This window comes from Ochotona princeps, chromosome 17, assembly GCF_030435755.1.
Source record: "Ochotona princeps isolate mOchPri1 chromosome 17, mOchPri1.hap1, whole genome shotgun sequence".
Lineage (NCBI taxonomy): Eukaryota > Metazoa > Chordata > Mammalia > Lagomorpha > Ochotonidae > Ochotona > Ochotona princeps.
Window position 1 is genome coordinate 18,871,852 of NC_080848.1, and position 13,286 is coordinate 18,885,137.

General features: G+C 60.8%; 1 protein-coding gene across 1 annotated transcript in view; it reads left to right on the forward strand.

Moving 5' to 3' along the window:
• Nucleotides 1-13,286, forward strand: part of SRCIN1 (SRC kinase signaling inhibitor 1) — a 53,922-nt gene that overhangs the window by 37,745 nt on the left and 2,891 nt on the right. Inside the window, exons 12-19 of the mRNA XM_004591122.4 lie at nucleotides 697-872; nucleotides 4,342-4,472; nucleotides 4,571-4,718; nucleotides 4,958-5,204; nucleotides 5,645-5,879; nucleotides 7,114-7,268; nucleotides 7,528-7,680; nucleotides 11,729-11,875. Of these exons, the coding sequence (XP_004591179.4) occupies nucleotides 697-872; nucleotides 4,342-4,472; nucleotides 4,571-4,718; nucleotides 4,958-5,204; nucleotides 5,645-5,879; nucleotides 7,114-7,268; nucleotides 7,528-7,680; nucleotides 11,729-11,875 (1,392 nt within the window). The remainder of the gene's footprint in view (nucleotides 1-696; nucleotides 873-4,341; nucleotides 4,473-4,570; nucleotides 4,719-4,957; nucleotides 5,205-5,644; nucleotides 5,880-7,113; nucleotides 7,269-7,527; nucleotides 7,681-11,728; nucleotides 11,876-13,286) is intronic.

The window sequence follows — 13,286 nt, forward strand, 5'->3', positions numbered from 1 at the left end:
AGCCTCACCGCCATTCTGGAGACCTGGGTCACACCACGATCCCCCTCCCCTTGCCGGGATCCCTCGAGGCCCCGCGAACCTGGCGTGTGTGGGGGACTAGAGCCCTTCCCCCAGGTCCCCTCTGCTTCCTGTCCCCGAGCCGGGACAGTCTGCCATGCCCTACGTGGCAGATGGCCTCACCTGTCGGGAGCCTGGCATCGCTGTGCCTGCTCCTCGACAGGGCTCCAGTGCGCGTCAGGTGAGGCTAATGAGCAGCGACAGCCTGGGGAGAGGGGAGAGTGTTGCCATCTGGGCAACCGGGGTGTTGTCCACCCCTGCCCTTCCAGCTGGGAACTGGGTTGAGCGAGTCACGGGTTCTTACAGACCCAGCTTCAGAGCTGGAACCCGTTACCTAGCCCCACTCCATCCCGGTGCAGAGTTCTGGTGACCACACACCCAGGCAACCACACTACCAGCAGGGCACCCCAGCAGGGCACCCGCACACAGCCAGGGCCCTCTCCTGGTCCCCACTCCCTATATTCGTATCCCACTCTCGGCCCCCCACCACCGCGTCACTAAAGCCGAGCACCCGCATCTCCGGTATCCCATGCGTCCGACCTGGGACCACCATCCCCATGCCTCCAACCACCCCGTACTGCACTCTTCCGTCCCTCTCCCACCCGGGCCCATTCGCGTGTCCACCCGTGCACTCCGCAGCTGCAGAACCAGGAGTCGGTGCGGGCGCTGCTGAAGCGCACGGAGGCGGAGCTGAGCATGCGCGTGTCGGAGGCGGCGCGGCGGCAGGAGGACCCGCTGCAGCGTCAGCGCACCCTGGTGGAGGAGGAGCGGCTGCGCTACCTCAACGACGAGGAGCTCATCACCCAGCAGCTCAAGTGAGGCTGCGCCCCGAGGGGCAGGGGCGGCGGGAGGGCCCCCCCCCCGAAGGCGCAGCTGCCTTCCTCCCGAATCCTGGGTGAAGGTCGCGGCTGTTATGCTGTCTGTGTTCCCCACGGTGGGCAGCCTGAGGCCCGTGTGCCCAGCTGTCCCCTGACTGCCTTCTGCCCCCGCGCTGCTTTTCCTGCGGCCTGTGACTTAGATGCGGGGATGATGGTGGCTCCAGCTTGGTGCTGAAGGCCACCAGGTGCAGCCAGGAAAACCGTTGCCCGTGGGTGCAGCTGAGAGCTGGTGCTGGTGTGTTGGGCAGCATGGAGGGAGAAAGAGCACAGGGCTCCCCACTGCCTGGAAGGGGAAGGGTTAACAGACACCAGGTTTCAGCCTGTGGTTGTCTGGCCACGACCATGCTGTGTGGCACCTTTGAGGGGAAAAGCAGGCACTGGGGAGCAGGCAGTCCTGCAGACTCCCCCTCTCTGGCCTTGGTGGTTCAGGGCACTGGGGCGCTCCAGCATCAGCAGCGGGGACTGTAAGATTAGGGTGGCGCCTACACTCCCTGACTCAGCAGATCTGGAGTCATCTGCCCACAGGATCCCTGCGTTTTTAGCGGTCACTCCTGCACCCCTGGGGTTCCTGTCCCTCAGATGGGTGGGACATGGGAGCATCAACAAAGCACAGGGCCAAGATCCCTGTGACCCTGTATGACTGAGATGGAGGAAGGAGCTGGCTGTGTGGGAATAGCCAACAGGTGCCACCGTGTGGCCCTGGACATGATGCCTTAGGATCTGCAAGCGGACTGTGTAGCCACCCCCCCCATCACCACCTCCACCCTCACCATCACCATCACCATCACCATCACCACCCCGGAGGCTCGTGATCTTGGGAATTGCCTGTCCTTTCTTGTTCAGCACAGGGGGCTGGGCCGGGGTGTTCAAAGGGAACTTTACTGACATTAAAGTCAAGGCACAGCACAGCGGCGGGAGAGATGAAGGGGCTGATTGAGGCTCTTGTCAGGGCTGTCTGGTCCTCGGACTCCTGGGCTGTTTGGATCCCCACCCCTAGCCCTGCCATCAGCTTCATTGTTGACTGCTTGTTAGAAACGCTGGGGACCACAAAAATTGCTTCTGACGGATTCTCCATCCTTTTGGAATGGGCCTTCTGCTGGGAGATGGTGAGACCAGGGCCTGGCATTAGCACCTGATGCCCCAGCTGACACCTGCTCTGGCTGCAGTACTCTTGTGCCTGCCACACTCTGCAGGCCCCTTCCTCTTTCACCAGTATCTGGCTAGAGGTTACAGCTGGCTCGGTGCTTCCTGCAGTAACATCCCCTCCCCAATGGGCCTTGGCCTTGGCCTGGCTGAGCTTGAGTGAACTCTATCTGGATGTCACCCTTGGGGGCAGGCCTTGTGGATGGAGACTGGTTGACTCTGGGAGTCTGCCTTTGCCTCACCCAGGGGCAGCGCCGTGGGCGTGGGACACCCCGCATCTCCAAAAGGTACTGTGCTTTGCCTAATGCTGTGCTGCTGTTGCCTTGACATTCTTCATGGTCCTTGGACTAGAGGCCAAATGTTCACTTTGCCGTGAGCCCCATGGGGATGTGGCTGCTTCTGTCCTGGTCCCTCTTGACCCAGCTCCTCCAGGGGCTGCTCCTGTGCCTGCAGCAACTAGTCTGTAACACAGTTGCATAGCCTGCCCAAAGCAAGAGCCCTGAACATTGGCAGGTTGGAAAATCAAAGGAGGAAAAAAAACCTGGTGCCGATTGGGTGCCTTAGGGTCGCTGCCTTTCGGCCCAACCAGAAAGAGGAGAGAGGTCAGAGGAGCCCACACAGGAAGTTTTCTGGGTCAGATCTGGGAGCAAGACCCAGTCCAGGTGAACTCCACCTGGTAGGCCTGACTCAGATGGCTGCTTATAATTGCAGGGGCAGCTGGGAAATGTAGTCTTGTGTGGGAACCCCTTTGTGTCCCCATGTAAGCTGGAGGTGACAATGGTCCCCCTTCCCTGGGTTTGTCTTGGGACTTAGGTGAGGGCCCAAGAACACAGGGCTGAGCACATTAGGGGCCCATGCAGGGTCGTATTGAGATTGCAAGTGCTGTCACAGGATTCTGCTCTGATTGGATGAAGATGTTGAAGGCATCTTCAACAAGCTCTGCAGAGGACACAGGCCCCCAGAGGGAGCAAATCACTGGAGAGCTGAGAGTTAACAGTGTGCCTCGATCGCTGAGCTGAGATCCTGCAGATGGAACTTGACAGGAACACGTGGCAAGTCTCACATGTGGGTCAGCAACGCCACATGCAGAAGCCAAATGACTGGCCCAGCCATGACTCCTTCCTTCGTCTATTTGCTCATTCTGTGCCCGGTGCCGGGACTTGCAGTTACATCTGGAAGAAACTAGTGATCCAGAACAACAGGCATCTCAGCAAGTGAGACTTGGAGGGGGGCAGGAAGTAGACCCCCACCCCCCAATTCCCAGCCCCTAGCGGAGAGTCTCAGGGGAGAGCTTCCTGTTGAGGGGTGAGGATGAGTGGAGATGAGCTTGCGCATGTGTGTGCACGTGCTCTGGGGAATGTGCCCAGCTGAGTGGAATAGATCAGACCCAGAAAGAACCTGTAAAGGCCAGAGCAGGCTGGCTGCTCAGGCGAGTTCTCGGCAGCTCTGCCCAGAAGCAAGCCGGATGGAGGGAGGGGCTGCGCCTAGAGAGAGAGAGAGAGAGCAAGCTTACCCTCCAAGGCTGGTGCCTGCTGCCTGCTTTCCCGTGCGTGTCGCTCACAGAGTCGCCTTCTTGGTGCCAGGAGCCAGGGACTCCTGCACTCCCATTTTTCTGGAGGAGGAGGTTGGGACCCAGATGGTGCTTGGTAATTCACCCCAGATCTCAATGCTGGGAAGGGCGGAGCTGTTTGGAGCACAGATCCTGCTGGCTCTAGAGCCAGATTTTTCCATGCCCCTCTCTCACCTGGGGCGGCTGCCCAGAGTTTGGGTTTTTAGCATCCAGCTCATGGGATCCACTGAGGGCTGGGCTCACGGGGCGGGGATCTGGTCTGCTGGGTGTTTATGCTGCAAAGCTCAGCATAAACCTGCATCATGGAGGGAAAAGTAGATGGGCAGGGCAGTGCCCCACCTGACTGGAAACGCCTCGGGGGCACATGCAGATGCCCCCAAAAGGCTGCCAGGGTCTCTCCTGCTTCCTTGTAGAATGAAAACCAAAATCAGTCAATCGCAGGATTGGGGATGATGCTGGGCGTCTCAAGCGTCATCTCCAGACTGGGGGTCTCAAGAGGGCTGCCTGGGACACCGCTTTCAGAGGGCTCCTTGTTTCTGAGATGAAGCAGTTTGAATTCCACTTGGGCATGTGGTTTAGTAGGTGTTTTTTAATTTTGATCTGACTGGTGGCCTCAATTTCTTTCCAACCACTCAAATTTCAGGGGGCTGGGCTGGGGCCGGAGGGGCTGAGAGGGTGTCTCTGTGGCTGCAGTGACCTGGAGAAGTCAGTGGAGAAGATCCAGAGGGACATGTCCCACAGCCACCGGCTAGTACCCGGCCCCGAGCTGGAGGAGAAGGCGCTGGTGCTGAAGCAGCTTGGAGAAACACTGACGGAGCTCAAGGGTGAGCAGGGGCAGGCATCCCTGCCAGCCTCTACCCTGCCCTGCTCGGCCCGGCCTCGCTCCCTATCCCACCCCTTCACAACCCTGCTGTCCCCGCAGCTCACTTCCCAGGGCTGCAGAGCAAGATGCGGGTGGTGCTGCGCGTGGAGGTGGAGGCAGTCAAGTTCCTGAAGGAGGAGCCACAGCGCCTGGATGGGCTCCTGAAGCGCTGCCGTGGGGTCACGGACACGCTGGCACAGATCCGAAGGTCATTGTCACCCCCCAGCCTCTGGCTGCCCATGGGGTCTCATGCAATCTGAGCTCTGACAGTGCCTGAAAGCCACTGCTGACCTGCAACCCCTCAACCCCTCGCATGCTGCAAGGTCCTAGAGCCTCCCCTCCCATCACCCTCATCTTTCTCTCACACATATGCACACACGTACCCGTGGCTTTTTCCAAAGGCACCATCTACTGACCTCAACACTGTCCCTGACTCTCCTACCTCAGGCAAGTGGATGAAGGTGTGTGGCCACCCCCCAACAACCTGCTGAATCAGTCTCCCAAGAAGGTGACGGCCGAGACTGACTTCAACAAGGCCTTGGACTTCGAAATGCCACCCCCTAGTCCCCCACTGAATCTGCACGAGCTGAGTGGGCCAGCAGAAGGAGCCCCTCTCACCCCCAAGGCAGGCAACCCCACCAAAGGCCTGGAGACCTTGGGCAAGAGGAGCGTGGACAAGGGCGTGTCTGTTGAGGTGCTGGGGCCTGGAGACTGGGCTGGGCACAGGACTGGGTTCCCATGTCTCTGGGAGGTTTTACATGTGTGGATCCCTTTCCTTGCCAAGGGGCAGCGGAGGGAGGCCCCAGCCCCTCATGGGTGCCTGGAGGGATGTGATCCCTGTGATGCTGTGAGCTCTGCCATACACGGAAGCATAGTACAAAGCTATCCTCAGGAAAGCAGTATGGTGTTAGCTGAGAGTAGGCTGAGTGCTCCGTGGAACAGGGCATCCAGGCACAGGCCAGGGCAGTTCAGGAAGCTGGCATGGGATGCAGGCGGCCTTCTGACCCTGGGTGTAAGCTGGAGGATGCTGGATCAGTGCAGCAAGGGCAATGGGCAAAAAACTGGGAGGAGGTGCCCCTCAACCCCACCCTGTAGCTCCCGCCTACGTCCTGACACTCAGCCCCTCTTCTCAAGGCTGCCGAGCGAGACTGGGAGGAGAAGCGAGCAGCCCTGACCCAGTACAGTGCCAAGGACATCAACCGGCTGCTGGAGGAGACACAGGCTGAGCTGTTGAAGGCCATCCCAGATCTAGACTGTGCCAGCAAGGCCCACTCCAGCCCAGCTCCGACCCCAGACCACAAACCTCCCAAAGCCCCCCACAGCCAAAAGGCGGCTCCCCGGACGGAACCCAGCGGGAGAAGAGGTTCAGGTACGTGGAGTGGCTGGGGCTGATGGTGAGCCCAGTGTTGGAGAGCCTGTTCCCTGGGAAGCTATCATGTTGAGGCAGCAGGGGCAGCGTGGGGCGAGTAGCCAGGATGCCAGAGAAGGGAGACACCAGGCCCTCTGCAGCCCAGCCCTCAACCTCGCCAATGGGGGACCAGTCCAGAAGCACAGGATCCATGGAACTCCACCCTGTGCTTCCTTGCTATGCTGAGAGCTGCTGTTGGGTGTGCAGAGCCAGGGCCAGGCCATACGGTGCCCGTGGATCCCCACACCACCCTGTGTCAAAGGCCACAGCAGCAGGCTCCTGCTTGTGTGTGGGTGCCCGCACTGCATGTTTGCCAGGCACCTAGAGTGTGCCAAGAGTTAGGGAAAGGGAGCCAAGGCAGTGCTTGCTTCCAAGGGGCTCCACAGTTGGTGGGCAAATAGTTTCGCCTTGCGTGATGATCACGCACTTAGTGCAGATGAAAACTGCCCTGCATGATCTCTGTGTGATAATCCCAGCATCTCATGACAAACCCGGGGGGGCAGATACAGTAATTTTCCCCATCTCACATTCAGGACACCAGGGCTCACAATGACCCAGGCCACACCGGGGCACCAACCAAAAGGACTAGGCAGGTCCTAGGGGCCAGAGTGTGCCCACATGCTGGGCAGACCTGAAGGAGCGCTCTCCAGAGGAGGGGACCCTCCCGTTGAGTCTCAAAAACCAGGAAGCACTTTGAGACCAGGGCAAGGACAGCACGTGCAGTGGTCAGGGAGGTGTGCATGGCGCCTGAAAGATTGGCAGCTGTAGAGGTTTGAGGTGAGGGGATGCTCCAGGAGGATCAGAGGCAGGGGAGTATCACAGGGAGCCCTGGCAACAGTTGCAGGAGAAATGAGGGTGGCGAGGGAGAGCCTAGCACGGCAGGAGTTGGTCTCAAGCTGCTAGGACAGGAAGCTGTGAAACAGGCCTGCACCCCAAGTAGAACCTCCAACTGCAACTCCCACCAGGAGCTGATGAATTGCAGAATCAGGGGTAGTGGCTCAGGAGCCTGGCTGCAGCCCTCCTCCTCATGCTGGCCACCTGCCAACACACACACACACACACACCTCCACCCCACTCCACCCTACCCCACCCCCAGAGGACAGGGAGCTGGAGGAGGGGCGGGGCATGGGACCAGCCTCAAATCTGGGCGGTGCCCTGAGCCCCTGACTCCGCCCCATTCCCTGGCCTGCTGCAGACGAGCTGACGGTACCCCGATACCGCACGGAGAAGCCCTCCAAGTCGCCCCCACCGCCCCCGCCCCGCCGCAGTTTCCCCTCCTCCCATGGCCTGACCACGACCCGCACCGGAGAGGTGGTGGTCACCAGCAAGAAGGACCCGGCTTTCATCAAGGTATACTCAGTGTGGGGGGCGGGATCGCTGAGATGGCCCCCCCAGATATAGCTGAGCGGGGAGAGAGGCAGAGACAAGAGTGAACAGCCAGCAGGTGCTCTGGCTCCCAGCCTGGCGACATCCAGGGTAGGGGAAGCAGATGTGGCCAAGGAGAGGTGGGCATAAGAGTGAATTTAGTTTCCATGGGGCTTGGTGAAGTGTGTGGTGCAGGAGGGGCCTCTAGATTGGTCTTGACATGGGGGGTCCCGTGAGCCAGCAGAAGGCGGAGTCCGAGGAGCTGGAGGTGCAGAAGCCGCAAGTGAAGCTGCGCCGGGCCGTGTCCGAGGTGGCCCGCCCTGCCTCCACACCACCCATCATGGCATCCGCCATCAAGGATGAGGATGAGGAGGACCGCATCATCGCGGAGCTGGAGGTGGGTTGGAGCGAGCTGGCCCCGCAATGGCGGTGGCAACGCCAAGATGGCCCCTGGATGAGGTGGCAGGCCCGAGGCATACGTGCGGAGCGGCACTACTGCTGAGGGCTGGCCCCGGGAACCCCCACCCTCGTCCCTCAGTCTCTCCTCGGGTATACAGTCACTCCTTGCAAGTTGGCTCTGAGGCCACCTGTACCCTAAAAGCCCTGAACCCAGAAGTCCCCAGGTCCCTGAGGCCCAAGAAGCCCTCCCCAGCCAAGTGATCCAACAATGACGGCCAGTGCTGAAGACCACCCCCTGCACCTGTGCCTTCTGAGGATGGAAGATTGCAAGACCCTCCTAGAGGGCCCTGCCCTGCCAGTCCTCACAGCACTCACCCCACACCTTGTGCCTGGAGCCACCCCTCGGCCAGCACCCACATCCTCCTGGCGCCCTTCCTCCAAGCCCACCCCACCTCTGCTCCCCAGGTGTTTGAGAGAAACGCAGTGGCGTCCCTCCCCCCCACGCCCCGTCGCCAGCCGATCCCCATCCTGCTGTCCCCCCAGGATCTGGGGCCCCGGGGGAGCTTAGCCCCGGGCCCCCCATGGAAGGTAACAGGGGCTGCCCACCTCTCACGGCTCTCTTTCTGCCTGTGCCGCCTCACCTCTCACGCTAACCTGCCACAGCACCAGTCCCACCCCAAGCCTGCACTGCCCTGCGTGACACTTGCAGACCCCACCCCTGCTTCCGGGACCTACAGACGGTATCACCTTCCTTTCCCGTCACCCCGCCCCCCCCTCACTGCCCTGCTGTGGGATTTCCCAGACACTCCAGCAGCCTGACGGGGCTTCCTTTCCCAACAGCCCTGAGACCCCATCGGGCTCAGCCTGGGTTTTATATCTGCAGCCCAGAGTCTGGACCTAAGCCCAAACTGGAGTGTCGGTCAAGGCTGGCCTTTGGGTCCGGCTTTGCGCTGGCTTGTGATCCAACTCAGGGTCTTTGCGCTGAGTGCTTGCTGATGACAGGCTAAGATTTTCCCACCAGCATCTCCACTGTGCACCTGGGGGTCAAGACCCCCTGGGGCAAACTGATTTTTAGCCCCACCACCAGCTAGTGGCCTGTCCTGCCCCACCTGGTCTGGGGGCCAGTTACTGGTGAAGCCTATGCCCCTCCTTTGCTGCTGGTTCTGTCTTTGAGCACTGGGAAGTTCTTCCGTATCTCTAACTGCAGTCCTTGCTGCTGTCTCGCTACACTTACTTCCTCTTTGTTCTTCCTTGGGAGTTTGGGGGTGGACTGCTCTCTTCACTCCCTGTGGACTGTGCTTGGAGGGTCGGGAGAGGATGGGAGAGGCTAGGTTGGGACAAGAAAACTTCTGCTCTGGGTAGGGCATCTGCTGCACATGTGCCCTTGCCTGCCGTATCTGGTTCCCCAGGGCTGCATGCTGGCAGCCGCCTGATCCCCAGCCCTGCTTCAGGCCTGGTGGCCTGGTTACCTGGAAGGGTTGAGGGGCAGGTGATGTGGACAGTGCAGTCCACTAGGCAGCAGGCAGCACAAGCATCCAGGGAACCTTCAGGGGAGGAGCCCTGTGGAAGGGACACACTCCTCCCTTGTTGCAAGCTGCTGGCATCCTTGGCACACAATCCCTGCCCCTTTCTGGCTTCGGGAACCCATCCTGGGGGCACCCAGGGGGCAAGACCCCTCCCTCTCTGGACTTGTGGGCCTCACTGACCCTCTGCACCCGAGGCGCCATCGGGCTACGGAGCCAGGCGAGCAGGGGGTGTCCTCCCGGCCGCCCAGCCTGCACCCCCCACTGCCAGGTAAGCAGGTGGCAAGGATGGGGTAGGAAGGAGGGGGTGGGGGAGTCCTGCTATCCCCCATGCATCTGCCCCTGAATCCTTTTGGTGGAAAGAGTACTAGACTTGGGCTCAGACTCTCTGGGTTCCAGTCCTGGCTCAGCTACCATGAGTGGGTGACCATGTGCAAGCTGCCCAACCCCCAGCAGCTGTAATGGTGAAGATCTGATGGTCCCAGGATGGAGCAACACTCTGCACTCCAGCAGGCTTGCCGGAGCTGGGGCAGGGACTGAGAATGGGGCTCCCGCAAGCTCTCTGGTACCCTGCCTAGGTGTGGTGTGGCAGCGAAGCCCTTGGAAAAAGCTCACAAGAATGGAGCACAGGAGCCAAGGCTTGATATGGGGGTTCCCACCCCACCCTGAGGGGCTGATGTGGGACCTCTGCCCACCCAGGGCATGAGGCCTCACCGTTCCAGTCAGTTCCAAAAGGGCTCGCATTGGCTGGACCCCCACACTGGGCAGGTGCGCACGTGGGCTCATTTACTTCTGCACCAACCCACGCTGTCATCACCCCATTGCACAGATGAGCAGTAGGCCTGAGGCCTGCCCCGTGAAGGCCCAGATGTGCTTCCATAGGAAGGAGGCCTGAGGGATAAAATGGAAAGAGACCTGAAGTATATTTATTTATTTATCTGAAAGAGAGACAGCGTCCATTCACTGATTCACTCCCCAGATGCCCCAAACAGCCAGAAGTTGGGCCAAGCCAAAGGCAGGAGACCAGAACTCTCTCCAGTTGTCTGGCTTAGGTAGCAGGGACCCAAGTACTTGGGCCATCACCCACTGCCTTCCCAGGTGCATTAGCAGAAAACTGGGTCAGAAACTGAACAGACAGGATTAGAACCGGCACTCCCATATGGGATGCTGGAGTCCCCAGCAGCAACTTCATCTGCTGTGCCACAGCGCCCACCCCAAGGTCTTGAGTTCAAGACCTGGCTTTGCTGTGAACTTCCTGGGCATCCTGAGTGTGGAGGGGCTGGACTCATCTGTCTCCAAGCCCCCTCCCCCCATACTTCCTCCTCTTCCCTCCTTCCCCACCTAGGCTGCCGCAGGACCCAGTGCCTTCAGTGTTCCTCGGATCACCTTGACCGAGTGTGTCCCAAACACCGGCTCCCTGCCAGGAGCCAGCACAGCTCTGATCCCCCAACCCCGGACCTTGGCTTCCAGGGGGAAGGGCTGGAGTGGCTCACAGGCCTGGCCGGGGCTGGCAGCAGTGGCTTCCCAGATGGAGGAAGAAGAAGGTGCAGCTCTGGAGAGATGGGCGAGAGGGGGTGGAGGAGCTGGGGTCCCGTGTCCGTGGGGATCCACCCTGGAAGGAGTACAGGAGCCTTCTGCCGCTGGGGCTCGCTCGGAGGAAAACCCCAAGGACTCTGGGCCTGATGCTGGAATCTGTGGTGAGGAACAACCTGCTGCCAGCCCCCGCCACGCAGATCAGGGCGCCGCCTTGCAGCGCATGGACAGCCTGGAGGAGACCCTGCGGGAGCTGGAAGCTACCCTGAGCGACATGAGCAGAGCCCCTACGGCAGGACCCCCTGGTCGCTCCCTGCCCATGCCCCCCAGTCCCCAGGTGGCTGCCTCCACAGTGGCCTTCTTGCTGCCTTCCTGCTCCAGGGCTATCTGTCCTCAGAGTTGGAGGGTGGGGGGTGGCCCGGGCCAGCCTCCTCCTCCCTCTGACCTGCTCTCTGTTCCTGCTGCCCTCCAGGGAGCCAGGCACCTGGCCAGGGTATGTGGGCTGAGCCCCAGGGAAGCTGGGAAGCCAGCTGCCCGGTGCTTTGCCCTCCTGGCTTTGGCAGGACCAGGGCCTCTCCCCTCCGTTCTGTTTCTGTGAACCAGTAAATAAAGTTTTCTACCCCTGCCCGGCCTGCACTCCCTCCCCGTCTCTGGCTCTGTCGTTTCTCTGCTCACACCTCTGAACCCCCTGAGATACCCTCTAGGGGGCTAGGAGGGCCAGACTTGCCAATCTCTGGGAAGACTTCACCTCCACCTCCTGCTCCGGGGATGGTGCCCTCTGCTGGGTGGGCATTGGCCTGGGGCTAGGGACCTGCCCCGTGGCTAATCCATGAAGCCACGCCACTGGAGGGGAGCCCCAAAAGCTGCATTTGGTTTTTGGAGCCAGGGAAAGTTCTCCAGGTTTTAAAAGACCCCACCTTAGAGACTAGAGCCCCTCTAGGAACTTAGGGTTCTGCAAGACCCGTCTAACCTTGTGATGTCTTCCTGCAGAGTGGTGGTGGCAGCGTGCCGCCCATGAAGGTGGTAACCCCAGGAACCTCTCGGCTGAAGGCAGCGCAGGCGCAGGCGGGCAGCCCAGACAAGAGCAAGCACGGCAAACAGCGGGCGGAGTACCTGAGGACCCAGGCCCCGCAGCAGGTGAGGGTGGGGCTGAGGGGCTGTGCATCCCCTGCCACTACCCCTGTGCCCACCGGAACCTCCAGTACTGTCCTTGGAGCCACCCTCTTTCCTCAGTTCCAGGGCTTTGCACCTGCATTCCAAGCCAGCTCTCCCAGGGCCGGTGGGGTCGGGAAAACAGGTGGATGCCTTTGGTTGCCCCTCCTACAGCCCGCCTCCCTGGGGGTGCAGAAGTGGGCCCTGTGTCCCCTCCTGCCCTTTGGAGTCCCCAGCTGCCATCCTAGCCTAGCTCCCAGCTCCCCAGCTGAGGAAATCCGGTTCAGCCTTAGATCCACAGCTTCACTACGGATGGTTGCCGGGGGTAGGGGGAGGTGACAGGAGGCATTCTGTGGCTCCCAGGTCTGGGGAGTGGTGTAGCAAGCCTCTCTGGTGGACTTGGGGGCCCCTGGCTGTTGACAGCCTAGGTGAGACCCAGCCAGGGGGTACAGCATGCCCTGAGGGAGTTTCTGCAGGCTCCCACAAGGGGGCGCTCCTTGGGCTGTGGGATGCCCTGGGCTCTGGCTGCAGGCAGAGTTTAAGCTCAGAAGCCTGTGGGTAGAGGTGGGTGAGTCCAGCCACCTTTTCCAGGTGATGACAGCTCAGAGTGAGACAAGGGTTTCCCCAGAGGTGGACCATGATGTGGCATCAGGGCTGGGACCCTCATATCCGGAAGGCCTTCCTTACCATCTGGCAGGGACAGCCCTGGGTGCACAGGGCCCTGCCTGCCTGCAGCTCCTGGGAGGGTGTGTCCTAGTCCTCCCCTCCCCGCCCCCGACCTCTTGTTACTTCTACCTTCTTTGTGGTTCCCAGACACCCTCAGTCCCCAGGCCTCAACATACTTCTGTGTCCCTTGCTCTGCCCCCACTGGTCCCTCCTATGTGCCCAGAATATTGTGGGGTGGGGAGGTACTTACCTGTGCCAAGCGCATGTGTGCCTCATTTCCCACTTCCTACCTTGCAGCAGGTGAGAACACTGAGGTTCCCCAGGGCCATGCAGCCAGCAGAGAGGAGAGCAGGATGCAGATGGTGACCCCTCCCCAGGCCCCTTCCTCACTGTCCCTGCAGAGCCCATGTCCTGCCCTCCATTCGCTCCTCTGCCCACCCTGGACTGCGTACCACTTCCCCTAGGTCCTGATGAGGAGCCGGGGGCCTCCTCCCTGTACCCACTGCAGCCTGAGTTCCGTGTCCTCCTGGCAACCTCACTGACCCCTTTGGCCCTTCCCTGCCTACCGCTCGCCACAGGCCCCCCTCCCACCAGCCTGGCTTCTGTGCACACCACACACGCACCTGCCTCCACGCGTGTAGACAATGTTGTGTGCCCATCTTGTTGCAGGGTTCCCCTGGCCTCACAGCCTGTGGCCGCCCCATTTGACTGTGTCTGCAGGCAGTGTCCC